The sequence below is a fragment of the Camelus dromedarius genome, chromosome 5 (genome assembly GCF_036321535.1).
Source record: "Camelus dromedarius isolate mCamDro1 chromosome 5, mCamDro1.pat, whole genome shotgun sequence".
In the NCBI taxonomy this organism is placed as follows: domain Eukaryota; kingdom Metazoa; phylum Chordata; class Mammalia; order Artiodactyla; family Camelidae; genus Camelus; species Camelus dromedarius.
Window position 1 is genome coordinate 15,210,043 of NC_087440.1, and position 27,811 is coordinate 15,237,853.

At 47.1% G+C, this 27,811-nt stretch overlaps 1 protein-coding gene across 1 annotated transcript; it reads left to right on the top strand.

The window, feature by feature from the left end:
* The first annotated feature begins 1,671 nt into the window (after positions 1 to 1,671).
* On the top strand, positions 1,672 to 23,715 carry HDC (histidine decarboxylase). Its single transcript, XM_010995819.3, has 12 exons — positions 1,672 to 2,054; positions 4,145 to 4,317; positions 7,754 to 7,867; positions 8,944 to 9,066; positions 11,297 to 11,431; positions 11,684 to 11,827; positions 12,262 to 12,328; positions 13,170 to 13,332; positions 13,424 to 13,514; positions 18,436 to 18,534; positions 22,512 to 22,613; positions 22,747 to 23,715. The coding sequence occupies exons 1-12, from the start codon at positions 2,027 to 2,029 to the stop codon at positions 23,491 to 23,493; spliced, it is 1,986 nt and encodes a 661-aa protein (XP_010994121.1). The 5' UTR covers positions 1,672 to 2,026; the 3' UTR covers positions 23,494 to 23,715.
* The last annotated feature ends 4,096 nt before the right edge of the window (positions 23,716 to 27,811 follow it).

Below are 27,811 nucleotides of genomic sequence, written 5' to 3' on the forward strand. Positions count from 1 at the left end.
AATGTCACCTAAATGGGACCTGTTAGAGTAATTAAACAAGGGGACCAGTGGGCTGGGTTGGCTCTAATGCCTTGCTAGCCTGCCTAAGCAAACCAAAACCTGAGTCAGAGTCAATGCCCCAAAGAACAACCAGTCTCAGAGAGCTCACTGGTCTATAGGTGTTGCACAGTTTTTGGCTTTTTTGGTAGGCATTTTATTTTTTCTTGCTGTTATAGTTAAGGTCTTTAAAAATGATATCTTCCAATTAGTTATTATTGTATAAATGAAAACTCTTAATTTTGTATCACATTCGTTACTGAGTTTCCTTAGCTTTTTAGATGCCAAAGTCTTTTTAATCAGGGGTTATCGTGATCAGATTCATTTTTGGAAAGATCACTCTATGATGTAGAGAATAGATTGAAGGAGGCCAGGAGTGGACAAGGGAAGGCCCTTTAGGGGGCTCCTGCACTAGTCTAGGTGGTGCAGAAGATGGCTTGGATCAGACTAGGTGGTCGCCTTGGAGGTGGGATGAACCTGGCAAACGACAGGATTATTTTGGATCCAAACGAACAGATTGACTTAGGCAGGGGTTGGGGATGTGAAGGGGATGGAAGAGATCAGGTTTATGCCTTGAGTATCTGGAAAGGTAGATGGATCAATGGATGGATCGATGGATGGAGATACAACGAACTGAGATGGGGAAGACTGAACGAAAAGTAGGTTTCTGGAGAAAGACTAAAATGTGGTTTTGTAACATGCTAAGTTTAGGTGCCTAAGAACCATGCAAGGGGATTTGTCAGTTATGCAGTTGGAGGTAAGCTTTTGGGGCTCAGAAGACTGGGAGGGCCTCAGGGTATAAATGTGACATGGGGTTTACAGCTATCACCTGGTAACATTTCAAGTCATACAAATGGATAAAGCCACCTAGGAAGAAATCAGAGGAAGGCCATCCCCTGAAGCATGCCAACATTTAAGGATCAGAAGGAGGAGAGAAAGAGCCAGAGAGGTGGGAGGAGGAGCATGAGAGGTGGGACCATGGGAGTAGTAACTACCAACCTCCACCCAGAGGACAAGGAAGATGGAGACTGGAAACAAACCAGTCTGTTCTATTTGGAAACTTGAAAGCATTTGATCACTTTTTACTCAGAAGTCAAACTCCAAGAGTCGTGTTTCCCCTCTCCATGGTACATGCATGTGTACACACACACACACACACACAGCCTTTTAAGTGCTAAAAGCGATGATTAAATCTGAGTGATGTCAGGGAAATATATTCAGTATCTTGTAGAAACCTATAATGAAAAAGAATATGAATATGAATATATGTATGTATATGTATGACTGAAACATTGTGCTGTACACCAGAAATTGACACATTGTAGACTGCCTATACGTCAATCAAAAAAGAAAATTAAGAAAACAAACGAAAAAACCCTGAAAAAATTCTGAGTGATATTTCAATTTGTATTCTTTTCGCTTATCTGTGTTTTCTCATCTCTCTCAGCAATAAATATTATGCAGTAATAATTTAAAAAAAAAACCCGCGCTGAGTGATAACATCTGCCTGTTTCCAGCACAGCATGGCCCGCAGAGCAGCCTCGCCCTGCGTGCCTGTCTCTCCCTCCCTGCCGCTGACAGGGGCAGGAGTAACACTAAGAACTGGGGCTACTTTCTGTGCATGCCCTTGGCTTTGTTCTGGGCTACTGAGCTGGGAGCTTTGTGTGAGCCTCAAGGCTCTATTGTATGAATCCAGGGGCAGAAAGAAATGAGGGCTCTTGACCGTATGCACCTGGCAGCTGCCTGCTAAGTGCACTGTTTAATTTAGAAGCAGCTAAATTGACCAGCTAAAGTTCACTGTTCCCAAAAAGGCCAGGGGTGGGGGAAGAAGGGGTGGAATTAATTAAGCCCAGAGGAAGGGCCCTGGAAGGGCGGGGCTGAGGTGGAAGAAAGGAGAACCCTATAAATAAAGGGCACACAGGCCGCCCAGGAGTGCACCTTCCACCTCCTCCGTGTGGTCTGCGAGCCGGAGCCGAGCCCGAGGGAGACGATGGAGCCCGAGGAGTACAGGGAGCGAGGTGAGCATGGCACCCCGGCCTCTTCCCTGCTGCCATTCTTGAAGGACCTGCCGCTTAGATTTTGGGGTGTCGTTTGACTGGAGCAGAAGAACTGCCTTCTGAGAGCTGGCTACTGCAAAATACTTCCCGAGGGCAATGGGGCATCTGCGTTTAAAACTACTCTCAACCTCTCCTTCGTCCTCCCTCTCATACATCAGCTCTCAAGTCCATTCATACTGCATTGTCACGCTTTTCCTTTCTGCTTTCCCCCAGAAGAGGGGATTTGGATCTGATCCACTAAATGGGGGAAAAAGGGGGGATTACTCATATTCTGAAATAGAAAATCATTTCCCTAAGTGTTCTGCAGTCACTGCAAAATCTTATCTTTCTTCTGATTTGTTTCTTTATGTGGGAATCTCTCTGGAGTGTTCTTTCATTTAGTTATTCAGTCCACACGTAATTACTGAGCACTTCCTATGTCTCAAGCCTTGTGTGATGAGCGAAACCAAATGGTTATCCTGTTTCCCAGCATGGCTCTCTTAATAGGGAAAGTAGATCGTTGTTCATAGTTACTCTTTCTATAAGGTTTTATATCCTCACCCCCACTAGTAAGTTATTTTGGTTAAAATTTCTTTGCCATAAGGCATTGCCCCATGTTAAAATCCAACTTTTCCTCTCTTTCCTCCACCCGGGCATAACTCACTGAGACGCTATCAGACTTTACACTTCAGTGGGCATTAGCTTCTTCCATTGCTTTCCAAAGGCACTTTTAGCTGAGAGCAGACTCCTGGGGATATTCATCCTGTGACTAGAACACCAACGAATTTCTTATGGTTCCTGGACAAGTAGAGGGCGAGGCCCAGGGCTCTGGGAGCTGTGGAGGGGTGCTGCTGCAGTCACAAGGGGTGGCGGGCTATGGGAGGGTTGGAAGAAGCACAAAGGAGAGAGGAGGGTGCTGAAAGTTTCCCCAGTTTCGTCTGGGGTTTGTCTTGCTCATGAAAATTTTACATGAGATGATGCAGAGGGAAGGAATCGGGTTTTCTTTACTGGTCTCTGTCTCTCCCTCTCTTTCTGTTTCTCTCTCTCTTATAATGCAGGGGGGAAAGGAGCCTGGGGAGGACTAAGGAGGAATGATGGATATTGAGAGAGACAGAAAGGGAGAGGTGATCACATAGACACAGAGAAGGAGAGAAGCAATGAGAGAGAAAGAGAGAGAGGAGGAGACAGAGGCTTTGAAGACAGAGACCCTCTCCTGAGAAATGAAAGGGAAGACAGAATAAATAATTTGTGGTGGTTCCAAGTATTTGATTTGGCTGTTTTTCTTCCCTATTCATGGATTTATTTGTTTGATATAATTTTTTGAGCATCTACAAACTGTTCTAGGCATTGTGTTGGTGGAGGCAGAGGGAGGGAGATAAATGGATTAAGACATGGTCCTGCATGTCCCCCAGATTTCACGTTGGTGCAGGCTTCTTATTCTGGGCCTATGGTTGTGCTTTAGGGAGTCCATGAACCTCAGAAATTCTACAGAAAACTGGGTATATGTATAAGCCTATAGTTTTAATCAGCTTCTCAAGGAAGTTCATGGGTTAAAAAAGGTGGGGAATTACTGGTTCAATGGGAATGGTGAGCAAATAGATATTTTACCTTTTATCAGAACCTGGCTTGGGAACTTGCCATCTGTGCCAACAAAGAATGTAAGGGGGGTGTGTGTGTGCGTGTGTGCATGTGTGCAACAATTTTTGCATGGAAAGAACCACAGCATTTCTACTGGACTCATAAGGTAGTAAGTGAATAGCTGCTCTGTTTTTGAGAAGAAAAGAAAGGTAGGAGAGCTGATCAAGATTGACATGGATAAGGGAAGCAGAGGAAAAAGAAATACTTTACTTCCACGCAGTGTTTAATGCCTTGAAGATTTTCCCACTTGTTCATTTATTCAGTCACGCACTCCTTCCATCATTCATTCACTCCCTTACATATTTTTTAATTTTCAGCCCATGACTCCATTTCCTCCTTCACCAAGTCTCCTGGCCCCGACTGGAGGGTGATGGGGATGAATTGGCCAGGCCTGTCCTGGGAACCTGAGGCTGGTTCCTCTGCCTCTCTTGTAGGAAAAGAGATGGTGGATTACATCTGTCAGTACCTGCGCACCGTGCGGGAGCGGCGGGTGACTCCTGATGTGAGACCTGGCTACCTGCGAGCCCAGCTGCCTGACAGTGCTCCCGAGGAACCTGACAGCTGGGACAGCATCTTTGGGGACATTGAGCGAATCATCATGCCTGGGGTGAGATGCAGTCACCACACTGGCGATTGTGAATCTGGGTGCAGGCGGGCAGGCACTACTAGTCCTGGAATGACCTGCCGCGGGTACACCTGGGGTGATCCTTCAGCCACTGGGTTGCCCACTTCCAAGCCTGTCTTCTGGGCATGTGGAGGGGCCAGGACTCAGTCTGGACTTGGGTTTCCAACCTGTAGAGCTGAGTGGGGAGCTGGAGGGGATGAGGACTGCATTCCAGGGCCTGTTCGACAAAAGTGTGGAGATCCGATGGGTGGGGTGAATAGTGAAATTTGGCTCTGAGGGGAAAGGACAACTGTGGGAAGCAAGATGGAGAGAGGAGGTGGGAGGTGGTCCCTGAAGCCCCAGCTGGCCGAGCCAGGGACTCTCCTACAGAATCCTGAGACTTGCCAAAGGGAAGGAGGGAAGAAAACACACTCCTCTGAGGGCACCACGATTTCCAGGTTGAGTGGGCAGAGAAGCCAAGTGAGTCCCAGTCAGCTCCTTCCTTTCTCCTCCGTGAGGGGGGAGCCACGTCCTTCCTAACCAGGGGAGGTTGCATGACTGACCTGCTTTTCAGGAGTAGGAAGGAGCTGTCCCTGAATCATCTACACTTTTGGTGACAAAGGGCACAGCCTAGTGACAGCACTAGTGGGGCCAAGGAACAGGCAGGAGCTGGCTGATGCCTGAAGGTTGAGCTGGAGCCAGCTGCCATGAGCTGAGATGATGTCCCTGACCACCTGGGAGAGGAGCTGGGCCAGGGTGCTCAGGGAGCCAAACGTGCACCATCCTTTTCCCACAGAGAGCCTGCCTTTTACTGAGCTCCATGCCACGTGCTGGCTACTTTACTAGCAACACTATAGGCTAACTTGTTTTATCCCAGAGTGACCCTAAAATCCCCATCTTACAGATGAGGAAACTGTGGCTCAGAGAAGTTTTTGTCTTCCCAGAGTCATACAGGTCCCAGCTTGGGGCATTGGTGTCCTGCAGCTCTCCCCCAGGATGACTTTGATATTTGCTCCCACCATCCCCAAAGAGCTTGGAACGGAGATGTGACAGAAATATGCCTGGAGGCAGGAGTGGGACATTATTCAAATTTAGAAAGTAATGGCAAGTTTGTCCAAAGCCAAATACTCATCTCTGTCTGACCATTCAGCCTATTTTGCAAGCATCTTTTGAAAATTTCTCAATCAGTAAAGCTCTACCAAGGAAGCTCGCTGCCCAATCAGATTATCTCATGGATTTCATTCTGTAAAATGTTATCTGCGGAGGGCCCAACCGTAATTTGGTAGTGAGACTGAAAGCAACTGTCAAAAGAGGTGGAAATGAGCTGATTCATTTGAGGGAAAGAAATTCCAGCAGTTGCTGGGGGCGCGGTTAAAGAGGCTCATTTCTGGACCCGGAGGTCTGTCTGTTTTGATAAGCATTTCTCTGACTTATCTTATCTTGTTTATCTTACAAGAACAGACAAATTGCCTCTTGATAGGGCCCAGAGGTGGAAGCCTTTCTCTGGGGTTTCCAAAATACTGTCACTAAGCACATCGATAATGAAAACTCAATCTTCCAGCTCATCTCTCAGGCTGCACCAGCCTCACAGAGCTGGCCTGAAAGCAGTTGGCCCCTTACTTTCTCATCTGGGTTAGCACATCATTGAAAACTGGATTAATTTTTCCCTCCATGCCACCTCCCAGACTCGAAGAGAAGAAAAACTGTCCTTTTACTTTAATTCCAACCCTAGTTAGAGAAACCCTGCCTCCTCCTCTTGCAGAGCAGGGGGAGAAGACAGGTTGACATCCTGCTTAGATGCTGGGCTCTGGAGTCGGGCAGCCCTGGGTTCCTGTCCTGACGCTGACATCTGTCCCTACAAGGTGTGTGTGATCATGGGGGTGCTGCCTCTCTCCGCCAGCCCCAATTCTTATCTGTAAAACAGGGATAATGGTAGAACCTACCTAACAGAGGGGCTGTGAGAACTAAATAAGAAAAAGCGTGGAAAGCGGAAGATAACTTATTACCTATGATCCTTCTGCCTGGTGAAAATTGGAAGAAGAGGTCTGATTATTGAAGGGTCAGTCAGGATATGCGAGGTGTCTATCACCATGCGATTAGTTTACTGTTAACACTAGTGCTTTACATTTTACGAATTTCCTCCCAGGCTGATCCATACAATAATCCCAGGAGACAGGATTTATTTTATGTTGAGAAACTGAGGTAGACTGAGGGAGGACTCTGGTGTTGGGGGTCTGACTTGGATATAAAATTTGGGATGTCCTTTAAGAAAAAAAAAATCAACAATGGATCTTGAAAGACACCTGTGCAAACATGGGACCTTGGAGCTTCAGTACATTAGCTTCACAATAAATCTACATGGTCACACAGCTGGTTACAGGCAGGACCTGTGTCCTTGGGCTTAATCTTAAGCTCCTTCTACCATACGCCTTGTCCAGGACACGTCCTTGCTCTTGAAGAATTACAGGAATTTGTGCACACTAAGTAAATCGATGATACACTCAGTTCTCAGTAGGGTGAAACATCAAGGATGGGAGTGTTCCGTGGGCTCAGGGAAGAGATCAAGGGGGGCATGGGAACTGGGGGAGGGTTCACAGAGGAAATCAACATTTAGTAGCTTTCTAAGAATTAACAGGTTTTGGAAGGTCATGTCTGTATGAGAAGTGCCCTCCTGTCAGGGGACACAGCTTTGCTCAAAGACATGAACCCAGAAATGATCAGGGCATGTTTGTAGAACAGTGAGATGAAGCCAGATTAGATAATCAGTGAGGCCAATGAGCTTCTGAGGATGCTTCCAGGACCTGTTATAGGGGGCTCTTCCCGTCCAATGGCTTTTCCTTACGTGGGGTTAATCTCATTGGAAGCTCAAGGGTTAGCCTGGAGGCAGCGTCCCATGCCCTTGGGCTGGCACTTCTGCCCTCTCATCTCCTCTCTCCATCCCCACTGGGAAGCTAAGGACAGCTTTGAACCCATTCCCACTGATCCTCTGCAGGAGCTGCGTGCCCAGAGAACTCAAGATGCTTTTTGCAAGACTGGGTGAGACAAGCAGCCTGTTCTTCCTGAGCTCCCAGCCTCCCCTTCCTTTCATGCTGGGTAGGAGCAGCCTGGGGGATAGGCACTGGAGGCGAATGCAAACACTACCTAGAATCCACAGCTCTAATTCCCACCGCGATTTCCACTTTGCATATTCCCTTCTGGTCTTTGCACATGTGCAAACCCTCCGCTGGTGAACTAGCTCAGAATGTGAGAAATGGGGGTGGCAAGAACACCATGAGTATGTTCTATGGGTTCTATGTGATTTGTGTCACTTGTTCAGTTATCTTAATAGTGTCAGGCTGTCTCTAGAGCGGGTGCTTCCCCTTGCCAGGGAGGGTCTCTGGAGGAGGAAAGCCTCCGGGACCTGCCTTCTGGTGCCACCGTGTCCATGCTCTGCCTCCAGGTGGTACATTGGCAAAGCCCCCATATGCACGCCTACTACCCAGCTCTCACCTCATGGCCGTCACTGCTGGGAGACATGCTGGCCGATGCCATCAACTGCTTGGGATTCACCTGGGTGAGTAGCAATAGCTGTAGCTGTAACCAGGGGTAAAGGGGACATCGCAGGAAGTGATCTCCTGGGGCTGATATATTTTGTCCTGGTCTCTGAACAGGGTTTCAAGTTAAATGTTAACAATGGCTATGTTGTTTGAGCTTAAGCTTTTTGTTTGTTTTTGGTTTTGCTTTTGTTTTGGGCGAGTTATTATTTTATTGATAGGTTTATTACTTTTTCAATAGAAGTGCTGGGGATTGAAACCAGGATCTTGTGCATGCTAAGCACACACTTTACTACTAAGCTATATCCTCTCCCTCGAGCTAAGCTTTATATAAATTGTCTCATCCTTTACCCCTATGGAATTATGAGTATTGGCCCCATTTTGTAGGGGCCAATTAAGAAGTTAAGGCTTAAGGAACTTCATGTCCCCAAGACCACACAGCTCACAGAGACAGAGATGAGATTGGGGCTGAGATCTGGTTATTACCACAGTTTGTGACCCTCACTAAGCACATTGTTTCCTGTGGGTACAACTTCCACTGTGCTCTTGTCTTCAAGGGGTTAGGGATGGACCCTAGTACTTCCATTAATAACCCACTAAGCACTTCCAATCAGTTTTAAATTATTCCAGAAGCCTCCTAGAAGGACTTTATATTTTAAGCCTGAACTGTTTATGTGTGTGAGTGGGGTGGGAGCTGGGAAAGTTGCTGTCTTTTCCAGGAGGGAGTGCTGTCTTTCTTAGTCCTAAAACATCCCCCTGGCCTTCAGCATGCTTCTCAGCTGGATATTTTAGGGACTTGGGGAGCCAAATGGAAGCAATCATTTCTAGGGCTGTTCTTCCACAGAGCCTTTGAGTCACAGGAGAATCCACCTCCTTGAAGGTGGCCTGAATCAAATCCCCACATTCTTTCCCCTTTTTGGTTTGGCAGAGGATGGGGAAGGGATGGGACACAGTGCCTGACAGTGGCGCCTTCTCCAGGGACAAATTAGGTTAGGCCTGGGGAGAGTCAAGGCGGAGACAGATTTAGTTTCTGGGGATGGTGGGGGCACCTCGGTGCCTGGGGGCCATCGGGATGAAGTTGTTCTCCTTCTCTCAGGCTTCCAGCCCTGCGTGCACGGAGCTGGAGATGAACGTCATGGACTGGCTGGCAAAGATGCTGGGACTCCCAGACCACTTCCTGCACCACCACCCCGGCAGCCAGGGGGGAGGCGTCTTGCAGGTGCCTCCAATGGCAAACTCCCCCTAGCTGAGTCGTAAAAGATAAGCCAAACCCTTGCCCAGGCAGTTGTCATGTGTTCCATGGGGTTCCCTGCGTATCACTCACACCCCCATCGCCACTTCCATCCTCACTGGCACGACTGCCACCACCGTCACCCGACACCACCAACCCCACCACAGCCCCCGCTCCCACTGCTGCCGCCACTACCATCGCGACTCCTGTTGGGTTTACAGCACTGCCACCACTGTCTCCACTCTTCTTTCAGTTTTTCTTTGAAAAAGATCAATCAACACATTATCACATGTCTGCTATTCCTTGAATCAGGTTTCTTAGTTTGTGATCTAACTCCCCTCCCTTGTCTGATTTTACACCGTATGGTAAGTGGAAAAGAGAAAGCAAGTAAAGACTTCTTTCCCTCCCTCCCAGGCCCGGGAGATGCTTGGCAAGGAGAGAAATTAACAATGTAAATCGAGTTACCTTATCTTATAACCTTGCCTTTTGAATTTCGGTCAAATGATGGTTCTTTAAATAATTTCACTTTTCTGTCCAGAACAGTGCAGCATAGTGGAATCTTCTGGGTGCCTTCCATAGACTATGGGTATTTTTGCATCTCTAAATCCTTGACATTCATGAGAGTTTGGTTCTGAGACCTTTGAGAACCCCCAAATTCTTGAATCCTTCTGTAATATGTAATTGTCTTGATTTTCTAATATAGTATTTTCTCATTTATTTTCTTGACTTTATAGAGAAGTAATAATAATAATAATACCCTCAAAGGGATTAAGTAAATTCTTCTATTACATGAAAAGAGCCATGCTGCCCTGAGATGAGAACTGGAAAGTCTGCTGGGCCCATTTGCTAGCTAAGTGACTCTCTCTCTCACGCCAGTCTTGTACCAAGATTAAAATCTGAACCCCACAAGAAAGACAGATAACTGCACGTTGTGAACTTTCTGGGTTGTGAGCAAACAGTTACAGCTTCAGATACTATATCTGGAAGAACATGCTAAATGTCTGCTGGACATGATCTTGCTTCTCATCGAATTATCTCCAAGAACCCTGTCAGTAAAAAATGTTATCCTCGGTTTTGGAGATAAGGGCATTGATGTTCAGAGAGGTTAAAAATTTGCTCCAGGTCACACAGCTGGTAAGTGGAAGAATGAAGATTCAAACCCAGGCCTGTCTCAATCCAAACAGTGCTTTCTCCTGTATTCATCAACCATGTGAACTTGGTTTAGTCCTGTAACGTCTCTGAGCAGCAATATCCCTGTATGTAGACAGGAATCACAGTGTCTCAGGTTTTATGAGGAGCAATGGGGATGACAGAAAGTGTTTTGTAAAGTATGAAATGCTATACAGATGGTATTATAATATTATTATTTCTGCTGGCTTCCTTGTTGTGGCGTAATTTTCAGCCACCGAATATCTTGTGGGACCTGGTCTATACTATTCGCTGTGACACTCTCTGCCCGGCTTTTCAGCAGGGAGTGATCAGCTGTAGGTCATCTGAAGCTTTCAGGAAGCAAAGACACAAAAGACCGAGAAAATGAATGGTGAGAAACCAACAGGATTCCTGTGAGGTTGCTGAGGGAGGCCCAGGATTCCCACAGTCATGGCCAGAGCAAAATCCTATCCATCGCTTTTTTAGATAATTGATACCCCAACTCTTGCAGGCAGCTAAAGGAATGCTCCCCATTTTATAAATGGAAATATTTTGGAGGGGCAATATTAGTTCAAGATCACAAGAGCCACTGGCAACAAAACTGAGGCCAAAGTCATCTCTCACAGAAGCCAGAACCCTCTCTCTTTGGGATATCCCTGTGGAAACAAACTCCATTTCCATACCTAGTACATTGAAAGTTCTTTTTTTTTTTCCTTAAACACAGGGAACAAACATACCTACAAGCAGACTTGTACCTAGCAGGGACTGAACATTCCCTTTTTGGTCTCTGTGGTCTAATCGAGATGTTGGTGAAAATTTGCTTTCATTAATTTCCCTGAAAATTAGAGGAGTGAGAGGTGCCCTGGGATACACAGGAGGTTGTGAACGGAGAACACGGAATAGGTCTGTGAGCTGGGGAGGAAGGACAGCCCCTTAGGCAGGCACTGTGTCCTTCCTTGGCAATAGCTATTAAACACACACACACACACACACACCCTTAAGAAGCCGGGGGAATTTGCCAAGAGAACACAGGCAGAGGCTGCCACTGGTAATCTTTCTTCCACTGCAGAGCACAGTCAGCGAGTCCACCTTGATCGCCTTGCTGGCGGCGAGGAAGAACAAAATCCTGGAAATGAAAGCATCTGAGCCTGGGGCAGATGAGTCCTCCCTGAACGCCCGGCTCATTGCCTATGCCTCGGACCAGGTGAGCTGCCCGGCACAGGCCACACCTTCAGGGCAGCGCTTGGCTTCTGGGGTCCTAGTCCTTGAGTGATTTCCTTGTAGACATGAACGGGCTGGATCAAGGGCAACTCAGGCCTCGGAGGTGGTCTCCGGGAACCCTGGGGGAAGATGAATGTTTGATGCTGTGTTTGCTTCCCCGGATCTGGCTTCAGTGGGTTCTAAGCAGTGCTCCTCCCAGGATGACTCTGCTAACTGGTTTCTATGGTCCTGCCAGGCCCACTCCTCAGTGGAAAAGGCTGGTTTGATTTCTTTGGTCAAGATGAAATTTCTGCCCGTGGATGACAACTTCTCACTTCGAGGGGAAGCTCTTCAGAAAGCCATTGAGGAGGACAAGGAGCGGGGGTTGGTGCCTGTCTTTGTAAGTCAGACCAAGTTCTGAGCTTAGGATGATAGAGCTGGGACAGGAGGAGGGATTTTTATCAGAATTCAGGTAAGTAACATGCTGCACATAAGAGCAGAAACATCCTTGAACACAGTGTTTCACAAATTATGAGTCTGTGTGAAATAAATTTTGTGGGTCATAGCCAGTATTAAAAAAAAAAGAAATAGAAAGGAAAATATCAGAGTGCACTTCTGTAGTGAGAATACACATTGTTTGGTAAAATTTTTATGTCAAATACATGTATGTCCTAGGTTGCTGTATTTCTTCCTGTGGGTCATGATAAAATATAGTGCGAAATGCACATTGTGCTAATGGGATGGATGGGATAGATAATACCTGTGATTAAATCTTTTTCAGGCCCAATGTGTCACACGAGCCCACTTTCCCATGTTAACTTTGTTTTCCTCCAGGTCTGTGCAACACTGGGGACCACTGGGGTCTGTGCATTTGACTGCCTATCAGAGCTGGGCCCCATCTGTAAGTGTCTGTCCTGTCTGGCTAGGAAGACAAGTAGTGTTCCCTAGAGCACGAATCCTTAACCAACCCAGTGGAATTATCTCGCCCCTCCTTGGTCAATGCAGGGAGCGTGGGAAGAGCAAGCAGAGGTCACCAGCACCTTCCGGGCAGCTAGGTCACTGCTTTGCCCAGGCGTGGGACCAAGGCTTAGAGCTGCCCTCCTTCACAGCCTGTCCTAGGAGGCAGCAGTGGGAGGGCCTTAGGCCTCTCACATCTCACTTGTATGTTGAGATCTGCTTAAAGCAGGCAGTATCCAAAACACAGGGTGAATGAGGCTTGGGGGAGTATTTTCTGGTCTAGACTAAGAAAATGAAAAGGGTAGAGGTGGGGAAACTGTTGGGGGAGATAAAGGCAGAAAAGAAACCCAAATGTGATTGTTCCAAATCCTCAAGCAAGAAACCTACTAGGAAAGAGAGACACGCCCTCACTGACGTTTGTTTTAGGTGCATGAACATTGCTCTCCAAACCAGCAGTAGGTTGCTTTCTGTTTCAGAAAGCTCTAGGTGGAGCCAAGAGAGTGCCGACCCTCTGGGCCAGTGAGAGGAAAGGCGGGCAGAGGCGCTGTAGGCTTTCCTTGTAGGGGTGGCTGTGCCTCATTTGGCCCCAGTCCTTGCACAGACACCCTCCCCTCATCTCCACATGCCTCCTTGTGTCATTTAGCCAAAGCAGTCCTTCCTTTCCCAGCCCTTCTCTTGCCGCCCACCAGCTGGCTGGGCCAGACAAGAGATGCCTTTTAGCTGGCTGGTGGCACCCACTCCCACCCTCAGGGCCACTCCCAGCCAGGCGACGTTTGCCTCCGCAGGTGCCCGTGAGGGGCTGTGGCTCCACATTGATGCTGCCTATGCAGGCACTGCCTTCCTGTGCCCCGAGTTCCGGGGGTTTCTGAAGGGCATCGAGCATGCTGACTCCTTCACCTTTAATCCTTCCAAGTGGATGATGGTGCACTTTGACTGTACTGCATTCTGGTGAGTGTGACAGCCCAGCTCCCAGCCTGTGGGAAAGCCTTGCTTCCTGCAGAGAGGCCTCAGCCATTAATGCCCATTTGGGAACCCACAGGGTCAAGGACAAGTACAAGCTGCAGCAGACCTTCTCTGTGAACCCCGTCTACCTCAGGCATGCCGACTCGGGCGTGGCCACCGACTTCATGGTGAGTGGCCGGAACCGGAACCGGCAGCCTGGCTGCCTCTGAGGTGGAAATGGGCTGCATCTGACCCCGAGGGTCTCCTTCCGTCAGAGAGCTGCACACTGTGAGCCCTTCCCATAATGCTGCCACCGTCTACCTTTGGCTTCAAGCTGTGCCTCAGTGTACAGAATGAAATCCAGAGAACTTTAAAAACCCTAGCAAATGAGACCAACCTTTGAGGCAGTATGCAAGTTTCCTGAATATTTGTGGCATTTAAAAATTCTCCCTACTACCACAGGACCAATTTTCTTCTGCCTTCATCCTGGATTATCTTTTCTGCTTACCCCTCAGCAGCAGGGCAGGGCAGAGAACTTCCATGGGTAGGGAAAGAGACTCCTTGCTTAAATCATTTTCAGCTTTTTGTCCCTGTAGAGGCACTGTGGGAGGCTCCTCGGTGAGTGCATTAATTTTAGGGTAGACAGGAATGTAAACTTGGTTTGGGATTGCATAGCAGCAGTGGGCTTTTGGGAAACTTAGTGGACCTCACTCAGCCTTGATCTTACCTGAAAAATCAGTATGTGGCACTGATTTCATAGGGTATTGGGAGGCTGAAGTGGGAAGATACATGTGGATCACTTAGCACAATACCGGGAATGCGGCCCATGCTCAATAAACGTAGGCTTGATGTTCCTAAAAGCTCTTTTTTTTTTAAGATGCAGAGATTGGTTATACAGAAAAGTGGCCAAGCACGTAGGTGCTAAAGCCAGGATGGCCTGTATTTGAATTCCAGTTCCTCCATTTCTTAGCTTGTGTAGCTTTGGGCAAATGACTTAAAGTCTGTATCTAGATTTTCTTGTCTGTAAAATGAGGGTGATAATCACAGTGCTGCCTTCTTAGGCTTGCTGTGAGGATTAAATGAATTAACACAGTGAAACACAGAGAGCAATGCCTGACATCTGTGAGTAATTCTTTGTGAAGAGATGGTTCTCTCTTATCTCCTGGGACTCAAGTGTCCTGCCCTTTTCGTCCTAAAATAATCACCCCATCATTCCTTGATTATATTGGTTATTCCCTCGGACCAGCTCACACTTTCTTTAGGTTTTTGAAGCTTTTTGATTGGAATTACAGGCATTAAACTTGCATTGGTGGGGGGAGGACCCTCCAGAGGTTGATAGAAATAGAAAAAAAAGAAGATTCTTTTACTTCCACTGCCCTGTCTGGTGGGTTTTCAGCAATTTTTTAATTAAAAAAAAATTCCACAGCATCCCCAGGGGAAGATATCTTTAGGGGTAATTCTAGGTTTCTCTCCTGAAATGATGCCCATTCTCCTATAAGTGAATTTGGATCCTCTTAACTTAAGAGCATTATCTTGCCTTGGCCGTTTTGGATTTTGTATTACTTTTGTTGTTGTTGTTCACAACAACATCCTAGGGTCTTCCTGTGGTTTGTTCCCATCAGTCTGAAGATTTTATGGTATGCTCTCTCTACCAGATCACTTAAAAAAACATCAAATTAAACTTTTCTTCACACTGGCCCAGGGGAACCTTACTGTGTATATTTCTACCTCCAGAAGGTGCTGCTTTATGTTTTCTGTCCCCCACCTCTCATCTGTGGATTTAATTTTCGAATCTCGAAGAAACTCCTAGAAAACCAAAGCTGCCATCTGTTGTGACCCTGGGGGTCTTCACTGCTGCTCCAGCTCATGCCCTAAACTTTTTCACCTGGGTGGCTGCAGCTTTAAATAGAACCCCAGGCATGTCTGACATGAGCCAGAAATGGAGCGGCTTCCCCGGGAAAGAAGACTTACGGACTTCATCCCTGGGGTCCTGGGGCCACCTGGAATCAGGGCTAGATTCTTCTGACATCAGGAAGTGCCATCTCCTCCCCTCAGTGAGTGGATGGGGCATTGTCTTGTCCTTGGCAAGAGAGACCTGAAAAACCTTGAAAGGACAGAGAGGGCTTGGGAAAGCCTTTATTCTTCAACTCTGTTTGGATATCCCTTATATTGTCCAACTCTGCTTAAAACTTTGCTCTGTGCATCTGTACTCCTCCTGAGTTCTCTGAACATCTTGGCCATCATTACTTTAAACTCTTTCTCAGATAAATTGCCTATCTTGTCATCACTTATTTCTTCTTCTGGGATTTTATCTTGTGCCTTAGCCTGGGAGATATTCCTCTGCCACCTCATATTGTCTACCTTTCTATTTGTATTTTTAGGTAGGTTAGTTACATTTCTTGACCTTGGAGAGGTGGCCCTCTGTGGAAGACGTCCTGTGCGTCCCAGCAGTACCCTCCTCTTTTGTCACCCAAGGGCCAGGGTCCAGCCTGTCCCAGTATAGAGTCTTGCCTGGGTTTGTGGATTCCTTCCACAGGCTTTGGGATTGTTTTCTTATTTCTGGTATCTGTCCCCTGTTGAATGAGGCTGGACTAGAGGCTAATGCAGGTTTCCTGGCAGGAGGAGCCAGTGCCTGCCCACTGCTGGGTGGAGATGTGTCCTGGACCTCTGGTGGATAGGGTGTCTAGAGGTAGGGTGTTTGTGGCTGTGGAAGTCTGCTGATGGGTGGGGCTGTGTTCCCACCCTATATGTTGTTTGGCCTGAGGCTTCCCTACAGGCTGTTGGGTGGGGCTAGGTCTTGATGCTAATGATCCAATCAAGATGTCAGCCTCCAGGAAAGCTCATGTAGATGAACATTCCCAGAATGTCCACCACCAGCTCTTATGTCCCCTGGGTAAGCAGCAGCCATCCCCTACCTCCCAAGAGACTCCAAAACCAGCAGGCAGGTCTGGCCCAGATTCCTATGAAATCACTGCCTCTGCCCTTCGACCTGGTGCACGTGAGATTCTGTGCACACTTGTCAAGAGAATGAAGTCTCTGTTTCCCCTAGTCCCATGGGGCTCCTGGAGTTAAGTCCTACTGGCCTTCAAAACCAGAAGTCCTGGGGTCTCCTCCTCCTCCCAATGCCAGAACCGTGGGCTGGGGGGCCTGATGTGGGGCTCAGACCTCTCCTGTGGGAGGGCCTCTGTGACTTAATTATTCTTCAGCTTGTGGGTTGCCCACGCAGGGTGTATGGGGCCCGATTATATCACAAGCACACCCTTCCTACCGTCCTGCTGTGGATTCCTCTTTATGCTTCCGGTTGAAGAAGATCTTTTCTGCTAGGTTCCAGTCTTTTTTTTCCCTCAATGGTTGTCTAGCAGTCAGTTGTGGTTTTGTTGTAGTTGTGAGGAGAGGCGAGCTCATGGTCCTACTACTCTGCCATCTTGACCAGAAAAATTGGGAAAGCATTGAGTTAAAGAAGAGTCATTTCCAAATTTCCTTTCCCAACAGAAAATATTGGCTAGAACGTGCTGGGTCAGCATGGATTGGGTTTGGAATAGTGACAGTAGGAACCACTGGAGATGTGGATAGAGTGTAAAGAAATCAAAATTAAAAAATCTCTGCCTCTCATGTTAATTTGCTGGTGAATTATAGGAGTCAATTGGCCATAACCATCTGGAAAGCAGTATTTTTAGAGAAGGCTGCTATTATCCATTCATTAGTCTCCTTCTAGAATGTTCAGTGAGCAAGGGGTAGAGTTGACGCTTTCCCTTACAGGGATTTTGTCCTGTGTCCAGGTTTTGATGCCCTCTGCTGGTGACGAAAGTCCCCAAGCTGGTCCTCAGCACTAGAGTGTTTGACTTGGAAATCCAAGGCTTATTACTTGATATAGGAGAAACATTGTCCATCAACCAAAGGGTAGTATCCAAACTGTGCCTGAGTCAGGAAATTGGGGTGAAAGATGAAGGTGAGCACAGTTTTGAGGATTTGGCAGTCCTGTAGAGGAGTAGGTAAATATTTGATGGGACAAATATTTATTTCTAGTCAAAAGAAATTGTGGTGAAGCTTTCTGACATTTGGGGTAGAGGTCATTAGAAACCACCTTAGACATCCGAATAATTGCAGATGTTTCCCAAACCCTGCTCTGTTTTCAGATCTGAGAGATTTGTTTGGAATTGGTTTGACATTTTTCAGATCTTTGGTGTCCACAACTTTGAATTTTAAGCTCTGTTGAACTTGGTCACCAGGAACAAAGGGTCAATCTTTGTCTAACAGAGGCCGAGAACTTTAAACTCTGTTGAATTTGGTCACCAGGAACAAAGGGTCAATCCAGGCTAAAAGAGGCCAAGAGTGGATGCTGATTTGCAATCTGAGGGCTGGAATGCTGCCTCCTGAGGGCACTGGAGTGTTACAGGAAAAATCAGGGCGGGACAGTGAGATTAAATAATGATCATCTGGATTCTAGGCAGAAATACCACTGTGATATGTCGCTCAGGTTTTTATCATCTAAAGAGCCAGAACTTACTGATAACTTCCTGTGAAGCTCTTTGCCCTGGTTCCCTGGAACCATTTCCCCAGAGGTGCTGTTCGTTCTTTGTCTCACCAGGAGCCAGTGAGGCAGCCACGCCCAAGGGCTCGGCCGGTGAGAGGCAGAGCTGGAGGAGAAACCCGGGTTTGCGGGGCTCCAGTGTCCGAGCTCTTGATCACTGACTTCACATGTTCGGAGGGAAGAGAAATAGAACTTTATTTTCTGCTATTCAAGGAACTTAGGTCCTTTTAGAGAACAAAAATATATTGCCCCTATCGTGAATTTCAGCTTGGGATGAAATGTTTAAAGTGGCATTAAAAGCAAAGTATCTTCTCCTTGGTTCAGGGTCATGGGCTTGTTTTCCACCTGTCTTGCTCTTGGACCAGGGCCTATTGGCCACCTTCGCTAGGATTTGGGCACATGACGAGGCAGCCTTTGGGTAACTTGTCTCAGCTTCTCCTTAGCAACAGCTTCGGGAGTTATGGTGACACCGTGCATCCCTGGGTGCCTGGGCAGGCAATGAGGGATAAAGCCCAGGGGCGTATTGGGGAGCCAGGGTCCCTGTCTCTAACCACAAACACCGTGTTCCTTTGTTCTAGCACTGGCAGATCCCCCTGAGCCGACGGTTTCGCTCTATTAAACTTTGGTTCGTGATTCGGTCCTTCGGAGTGAAGAATCTTCAAGCACACGTCAGACATGTACGTAGTGTGCATACTGTGGGCCGAACCCATGCTTGCTCTGTGGCCTGGTGGGGAGGAAATCTGCTTTCTGCTTTGCAGACCTGCCCTGGGGACCTGTGGTGCATGGCTCAGGTGTCTGGGCCTGTTTGGGAGCTCCTGGGACTTGATTATTCAGGGAGGCTGCTGCTTTGTTAGCTAGAGGATCAGTGAGCAAAACGTGACACCCAGGGCTTTTTGGTATCTTTCCCCCCTGCCTGAATGTCTTGCCTTCTGCTGTCATTGAGCCCCAGGGAGGGGTGGCCTGAGAGCCTGATTTGCAGGGAAAGAAATAGAGAGTAAACCAAAGGGCACCGTGTGGCCAGGGTAGGAGCCTATCTTTTTTCAGAATTACTCTGGTTGTCACGGCTGTCTGAAAATTTTAGTCACTATTATGGTTATGCCAGAAACATGGCTCTCCTGATTTGGACATGGAGACTTACTGAGTCTGGAACAAACATCCCTGCAATGTGTCAACAGGTATTTACCAAAGGTATATTTGGTACAATATATTTCAGCTCAGTTCAACAACCGAATGATTGTGCTAGGAAAGAGATCCAGAGGGAAATGGAACAGGCATGGTCTTCCATCATGTTCATTATGGAAGTTGTGGATCTTAAGTAAGAACTTTGGCTAGCAGTGTTTTCCTCTCATTTCTACGAGCAACTATGAGTAAGACAGAGTTATTGATGAAAGCAGCAGGGTTAATCCAAAGACATCATGCTTTGTTCCTTTGTGTGTCTCTCCCTAGGGAATTCCTTCCTCATTAAGCAAACACAGAGCCAAATGAAACGGTTGAATCAGTAATTAGGAGTTGGTGATTTTACATTTGTAATCAATCAACATCAAGGTGTTGATTAACTGGACATTTATCAGTGAGCAGCTGTCACACAGCATCTGGAGGCACATTGGGCACTTTGTGCTCTCTCGAGATCCTCAGACTCAAAACTGGAAGGTGGTAGCAGGGGGATGAGGGTGGAGGTTACAAGTTATCAGGAAAACTCCTCTGCTTACGGCCTAGGAATGGATCTTCAACATGCAGGTGCTGGCTAACACCCGTCACGTTGCCTCTGCCAGGCAACTCAAAGCCCTGAATTCCCATCAGCTCCCCACTGCCTACACAGACTCCCGGGCCTGGCTTTCAAGGACCAGATTATCAGCCTCTAAGCTCAAGCTTCTCACCGATGCATTACAATTCCATCCTCAGGGTGCCTCTGCACCTTCACCTGTGTGTTGCCCTCCGGCATAGCTCATGGGTTGGGTTCCACTTTTCCCAGGAGCTTCCCTGACTTTTCCATCTGCCCTGTCTTTGCCTGCTTGGCATTCCTAGGATCACCTACAAAACCGAGCTCTAAAAGGCCACCAGTGTCCCACAAAAGTAAGGGGTGGAACTAAAATGAAGTTGTTTGATGTGAGTTAAATTTACCTCTTCAACTTGACTGCGATCATAAGTATTATTACTTGCATAGTGTCTTAAAGAAATAACTTACAGTGTTTCATTAGGTTCTTACAGCAATGCTTGGGGTAGTCACCCTGATGAACCCCATTTTATAGCTGAGGCTCAGGGACAGTGATTGCTTGGCTTTAGGCTAAAGACCTCCTTTCTTCACAGTTCTGGGCTACTCTCAACTACGTGAGCTCTTGAAAGTTGTATAAAACCGAGTTGTGTATCTCTGTTACAGGGTAGTGCTTTTGAGTGCTTTTGAGGGATTTGTGTTTGAGTTTTTAGTTCTACCCTTTCCTATTTGGTGACCTTGGACAAGTTACTTAAACTTTTTGTGTCTGCCTTCCTAATTTACAAAATGAGAGAATGATAATACGTCTCTCAAAGGTTTATGGTCATGATTAAATGAGATAATACACATAAAGCCCTTACTTAGTACAGGACCTAATACTCCACTAAGTACTCAGTAAATATTTCCTTTTCCCCCTTCCTCCCCCACTCCTCCTCTCCTCCCCTTTTTTCCTTTTCCTCTTCCTTTCTCCTCCTCCTCCTTCATTTTTTCCTTCTTCTAATGATAACAAATCATTGTCATCATCATCATCATCTCCTACCACCTACAATAGGGACAGGTAAACTATTTCAGTAAAAGGCAGACAGTAAATATTTTTGGCCTTGCGGGCCATATGGTCTCTCTTGTGACTACTCAACTCTGTCTTTGTAGCACAAAAGCCACTGTAGACAATGTACAAATAGGTGTGGCTGCGTTCCAAAGAACTTTATTTACAAAAACAGGTGTGGAGGGGGCTGTATTTGGCCTGGGGCTGCAGTTTGCCCAGCCCTGACCCGGATGGGTATAGGACCCTGGTTGTAACGCTGTACACCTCTCATCTCCCATGGAGAGAGGGGGCTCCTCCCGGGCCAGAATCTTTTCTGGTGGCAGGGATGCTGCCTGCCCCCTTTCCTCTCTCTCCCCTGCCCCTCTTCTGTTTTGTTGCAAATAGTATGTGTTGTAGCAGGGAGCAGAGCATGGTTGGGGGGAGTGTGCTTGGCAACCAGAGATCTGCATTTGCCACTGGTACCTTGGGGACTTCACTTGACCTTGGCTCTTCCTAGAAGATGAAGAGATTGAACAAAGATGACTTCTCGGTCTCTTTCCTTGCTCAAAAGTATCAGTTTCACGGTCCTTAGCTAGCCTGATTCTAGATCTGTACCTGAGATGTCTTAATGGTGCTCAGATAGTTTTAAGAAGAATTTCCTTAGAAAGATCTGCAGATTGGCAGGGCAGGGGATGGAAATGGGCCTGGAGGGAAGGAGATACAGGGGAGAATCGTGACAAAATTAGAAAATAAATTGTAGAAATAGAAAATAGCTAGAAAAAATGTTTAGCAGGGTGCTTTCCCTGAGAGTGAGCCTTAGGACTTGAAAATGAAAAGTTCTTAGGGCAGGGATTGGAGACCATTTTAAACAGACCATGCATTGGAGAGAGAAAGGGCTTCTGGATCAGGTTTGTAGCACTCCTTCTGCTAAATCCTTTGACTTCTCTTGAAACAGAGTAGCCGGTATGAGAATCAGGTGATAGCAACTACTTAGCAAATATTTTATCGAGATCCTTCTGGGTGCCTGGAGAAATTTTTTAAAATGAAAGAAAAGGCAAGCCCTATCCTTATTTAGTTAATAATACTAAGTAGAAAGAAATAGGAAATTTAAAAAATGACATCAACTTCAGTGAAAGATTGATATGATATAAAACTTAAAAAATTTTTATTATGGTAAAATGTATGTAACATTTACAACTTTAACCATTTTAACTGTTGTATTCAGTGGGGCATTAGGTACATTTACATCTTCTGTTTCCAGAACTTTCCCCATCATCCCCAGCAGAAACCCGTTAAACTGGTTTGAAGCCTTCTCCACAGTGTACCTGGGGATGAGATGTAAAAATATGTCCTTTGTGAAATGTCAGAAAAAAGAGGATGAAGGGTATTGAGGGGAAAGGGTTTGAGGGGCAAGGGAGAGATGGAGACTCAGGATGGGGGCAGGGCTGTCAGTAGCCCTCTGGGTGCCTTTGTGGGCCGTAGAAACAAACATCTCTTCCTCTGAGCATTTGCTGCCCTTACGAGGCACCTGCACTGGAAATGCAGAACACGGGCTGGGTTTGGGCCCTTGCCAGCCCCCTAGGCCCATCTGGGAGCCAACATTTGTGAAGCAAGCTATGAGGGATACGTTGCCTTGACTGCAAAGCACAGGCCTTCTGATTCTGGGGGTGAGTTGAAAGAGGGCCCTGAGACATGAGTTCTCAAGGTGGATCTAATGTGACAAGAAACAGGGAGACACTGGAGGTTTCATAGCTTGGAATGTAAGTAAAATAAAATGGAGAAGAAAATCAGACAGGAACCACTTAGGTCTCTGGTTCAAAGGTGTCACTAGTTTAAACTCATTTGGCCGTGTGAATGTTTATGCATGGTCGTCCCCTGTCAGATAATAATCTCAGTTCTCTCTGTGTTCCCAATTCTAGGGTACTGAAATGGCAAAATACTTTGAGTCTCTGGTCACAAATGACCCTTTCTTTGAAATTCCTGCCAAGAGGCACCTTGGTCTGGTGGTTTTCCGTCTAAAGGTAATGCCATCTTCCATGTCCCATGAAAGATGCTATTTGGTGATTTTCAGCCTCTTGGAAAGGGAAATGCTGGGCTTCCGGGGATGCTTACAGGAAATGTGATACAGATTTTACCTCTCTTCATCCTTCACAGGGTCCTAATTGTCTCACAGAAAGTGTGTTAAAGGAACTAGCAAAAGCTGGCCGTCTCTTCCTCATCCCGGCCACTATCCAGGACAAGCTGATCATCCGTTTCACTGTGACGTCCCAGTTCACCACCAGGGATGACATCCTGAGAGACTGGAATCTCATTCACGATGCTGCCACTCTCGTCCTGAGTCAGCATTGCACTTCCCAGCCTAGCCCTCGGGTTGGGAACCTCATCCCCCTGACCAGGGGCCCCAGAGCCTCGGCCAAGGAAATGTCCTTTCAGTCTGTCACTGGCATAGGAGACGACCCAGCCCAGGCCAGGAAGACCATCAGGCAGCCTCAGCATGCGGCAGCCAGTCCTGGGGGAGGGGAAGGCTTTCGCCATCTTGAGACCCTGCTGGACCCACTTGATGACTGCTTTTCCGAAGAGGCCCCTGACGTCACCAAGCACAAGCTGTCCTCCTTTCTGTTCAGTTATTTGTCTGTGCAGAATAAGAAGAAGGCAGTGCGTTCCCTTAGTTGCAACAGCGTGCCGGTGAGCGCTCAGAAGCCACAGCCCGCAGATGGCTCTGTGAAGAATGGGGGCTCCTCCCGGGTCAGGATCTTTTCCAGGTTTCCAGAAGAGATGATGATGCTAAAGAAAAGTGCCTTCAAAAAACTAATCAAGTTCTACAGCGTCCCCAGCTTTCCTGAATGCAGCTCTCAATGTGGGCTCCAGCTGCCCTGCTGCCCTCTGCAGGCAATGGTTTAGACCTGGAGGTTCAGCCAGAGTCCATGAATGTGTTTCAGGGAGTCTCTGAACCCCTCAAAATTGTTCGCTAAATTTATGTGCTTATGTGTGTGTGCATTTTTCTTGGGAGAGAGCCCATAATTTTTCTCAGATTCTGTTAAGGGTCCAGGGTAGTGTATTGACCGGCAGCTTCTGTGATTTAGCTTGTGACATGAAATATAATGTGGAAATAAATTGTGCTTGTCCCTGAAAAAATGCATATCCTGTGTCACTTAATCGACCACTGAAATATTGATGAATTAACCAGGGTGTGTTCTGGAGTCTAAATGAATGTTCTATGGATTCTGCTTTTGGAGATGCTGAAGATTTGACTTTAATTATGAGAAAAAGCTTTTGGAGGAGACTCTTGGTATGAGGAAGGCAGGCAGCTTGGGTCAGGCACTGTGGCTTATGGTTTATAAATGAGGCAACGGAGGCCCCAGTTCATGCAGCATTTAAGTGGGCAAAGCCAGGTCTCCTTGTCTTCAGTAAAGCTCAGGCTGTTCCACCAGACTGTACTGTTCACGGTTGTACTTGACTAGAAGCTCATCATTCAGTAGGCTCCTCGAGTCCTTCAGGACAATTAGATGTTCCCTCTCTAAGTTGGGAACTTGTGCATTTTCTCTTTTCTCTGGACGCGGTAATCAAATAAAAGCCTTGCTCAGAGCAGCTTACCCATGGTGAGTTCATAGGCCAGAAAATCATTTTCTTTCCATTTCAGATGGCACGTTGACAGGGAGTGGTTCTGAAATTGGTTATATTAACTGTGCTAAAGGTAAACAAAGCTGGATGCTAAACGGTCAGGACAGCTTTTAGTCAGTAATAAACGATTGCAGTGGGAAGAGTCCAGACTGAACCAGACTCAGCTTTGACTTGTACAGAGGTCACTGGGTGTTTTAGAGGGAAAATGTGGGAACAGGGAGGATGCAAATAGGGGCTCAGGAGAGTCAGGGAAATGAAAAATTACGAAAAGCAGGAAGACGGGTTGGTCCCTGGGAAACCCATCTGCGTTTGCTCCCTGGTGCTTATTGAAATTAGGCTCCTCCCCTCTCACAGAGCCTGGGAGGCAGGGGCTCTATCTTCAGGTGTTGTCTGGAACAAACCGGACATCTTTTGGCAGCCTTGAGTTTTCTCAGACAGGCACTTTAAGGTGATCTAGGATCATCCTAGGGGTGTGGCCTTGAGCTGTTAGAAACTTTGCTACTGTTTTGTTCAAGCCTTTATGAGCCGAGGTTGAGGCCTGGCAGGGAAGAGGGTTCAGAGAAGCCTGGGTAGAGTCTGGTCAAGTAGAGAATCTCTGTCAAGAGCTTAAATTTTTGTGTTGCCTATTCTCCATCAGTGGTCCCTGAACTTTGCTGCATACTGGAATCATCTGGGAGTCTTTAAAAAAAAAGCACTGATGGCTGGCTCTCAGTCCCAGAAATCTTGCTCTAATAGGTCTGAGGTGGGCCTGGGCTTTGGGACTTTTGACAGCTCCCCAAGTGATTCTCCTGTGCAGCAATGTTCAGGACACCCTGTTCTAGAGTCACTGGCTATTCAAAGAAGAGGGTGTGCACCAGAAGCACTGGCCTCCCAGGTGCTTCTTATATACATTAAAGTCTGAGAAGCACTGGTCTAAGCCTGTGGTTCTCAAATTGAGCCTACATCAGAATCACCAGGAGGGCCTGTTAAAAACTTAGATGGCAGGGCCCAACATCGCCTGTGGTTCTGATTCAGCAGGTCTGGAGGAGGCGGAGCTGATAAACTGCAAGCCTGACAAGCTCCCTGATGATGCTGATGCTGCCAGTCCAGGACCACACTCTGAGAACCACTAGTCTATAAGGAGGTGGTCTCTTCTGGAAGTGCTAGGTGGGAGCTTAGTGATGCCAATGAGCTGTATGACTTTAGGCAGGTACTTCACCTCCCCAGGCATTTTTTTTTTTAATCAAAAAAGAGTTTTGACTAGACACTATCCAGGACTGCTTTTAGTTTTGCTGCAGCAAATAATATGCATGTGTGTATCTAGTAAATAGATACATGCTGTTAATGTGAATTTCCAAGAACAACTGCAGGCTAACGATGAAAACGTGCTGCTTTATGCTGGGCCTTTCCTGGGACCTACACTTTGAGTCGCTCCAAATCTAAGATCTGAGCTTCAGTTAGTAAAGGATAATCCATCTCTGAGGAACTGAACTGCACTAAGCACATTTGATGTATAACTCAGGATGCTTTTTCTACCAGTCAGTGGTTCCCAGAATGCAGCAGCCCCTGACCAGTAGCATCAGCAGCACCCGGGAATCTGTTAGACATTCAAATTCCAATTCTGATTTCAACTCTGGGGGATGGGTCCCAGCACAAGACTTCTAGGCGATTCTCAGCGCCCAAGTTTGAGAATCACGGCTGAAAGTGAAAGAGAAGACTCAGATCATGTGTTTAGCTCATCCTCTCTGCCCCCCTACGCCTGCCCCAAGAAACGCACAGGGGGAACAGATGTTTATCAGGGTTGTTTGATGAAAAAGCAACAAGTAACTATTGCCCGTTATGTGCCAGGCACTCGGAATAGAATGGTGAGCAAGACAGAATCAACTCCACGTGGCGGCGGCGCCGGTCCGCCGCGGCGCCTGCGCAGATCGCCCAGTGGCGCGTCCCGCTCTAGTCATGGCGGCACCCCGCGGGGCTCTGGAAACGTGTGGTCTGGAGCGGATTTTGGAGGCGTTGAAGCTGCTGCTGAGCCCGGGAGGTGAGAAAACGGATCTCGCCGTCGCTGCACCCGGGACCCTCAGGGCCGCCGGTCTTCCACTGCGGCCCTGCCACCCGCGGCGTGCGTCCCCTCAGGCCGACCCTCCCCGGGCCTGGGGCTTTGGGCCTGGTCTGTCCAGCCTCATTTTACCCTTGAGGAAACCGAGGCTCAAGGAGGGATGACACTAAACGTCTCCCGAGTGCTTCCTGTGTTCGGCGCCTCGGGTGCGTGATCTCGTCGGCCCTCACGGCAGCCCTCTAGGGCAGCGAGTGCTGAAAAACAGCTTCAGAGAGGTCCTGACCTCTCGGGGGCGTGGACACCGGAGATCTGTGCAAAATGCCAAGGAGTCCAGAAAAAGGAGGCAGTGACATTTGAGCTGGGTTTGGGGAGAGGATTTAGGGATTTTACAGTCTGTGGGAGAGATTTACGGTCACTTTTAATCTTTCTTGGTGAGTTGTTAAGATCTTCCCAATTTAGAATCAGAAGGGACCTTGGGAGTGATGTAGCCTGTCACTCTCCTTTGACAGTGGAGGACACCCATGACTCACTGAAGAGATTAAGTAACCTGACCAAGATCACATAGTTAAATTAGGGTCAGAACACGGACCTGGAACAAAGGTCTATGGAACCCTCTTCTCAAACTAAGGCATATTACTCAGTATAGAGCCTCTGATGTTATCTGGAGCTTTAAGAAAGATGTACTAGAAATATAGCCCTGCTTATAATTAGTGTGTGTATTTTGGAGGAAGGGCTTCGTAGAGTGAGCAAGGTAAGGTGCATGAAGGTGATGTTCCCAGTCTCTGATTTTGAGATTTTTGTCCTCTCTCCAAAACTGCAAACAAAACATAATACCATACTTGGGGCAAGTGAAAAGTTATCACTTGCAATAACTGAGTGCCTGCTAAGTATCAGTCTCTAGAGCTTGCTGTTTACATATGTGTCATTTTATCCTCACGACAATCTCGTGAGATAGGTATTACCTGTAACCCATTTTACAGATAAAGGAACCAAGGCTCAGGTACACTGGACATTGCCCAATGCCAGTCCGCGAAGTGGTAGAGCTAGGATTTGAACTCAGACCCTCTCCACTATAGTATGACAACTGTACTGCTCTGCCTCCATGAAAAATTAAATTGGAAAGTACAATTTTAACTTGCTAATTGAGAGGTCACTGATGTAGCAACTGCAACTATCTAGAACATGACTGAGAACAGAGACAAATAAGTAAAAAAATCTGGATATAATCATCACAAAACACATGTACTTCATTTATATAAGACTAACTCTCAAAGAATAGGTGGTGGAGTTACATACATGTACTCGTGTAGTTTAGAACAATTCAAGCATTCCTGTTTGAAAAAGAATAAATAGTGTGGTAAAATTATACTATTTTACATAGACTATTATTTAAAAAAAAGAATCTCTGCTCTCACGGAGTGTACAGCTTCACAGAAGCAGGACATCTGTGCAGAGGGAAATTGATGATCATAATGTAATGGACCGTCAGCTATACGTACATATTACACTGTGTTGCTCTGTGCGCTCTGGGGAGACAGCACCCACGCCAACTGGAAGGCCTGT

Bases quoted from the DNA above. Each gene is read 5' to 3' on its own strand.
- HDC (XM_010995819.3), top strand. From the start codon at position 2,027: ATGGAGCCCGAGGAGTACAGGGAGCGAG. The intron at 9,067-11,296 runs GTGCCTCCAATG...CTTCCACTGCAG, and splicing joins AGGGGGGAGGCGTCTTGCAG to AGCACAGTCAGCGAGTCCAC. The intron at 13,515-18,435 runs GTGAGTGGCCGG...CCTTTGTTCTAG, and splicing joins GCGTGGCCACCGACTTCATG to CACTGGCAGATCCCCCTGAG.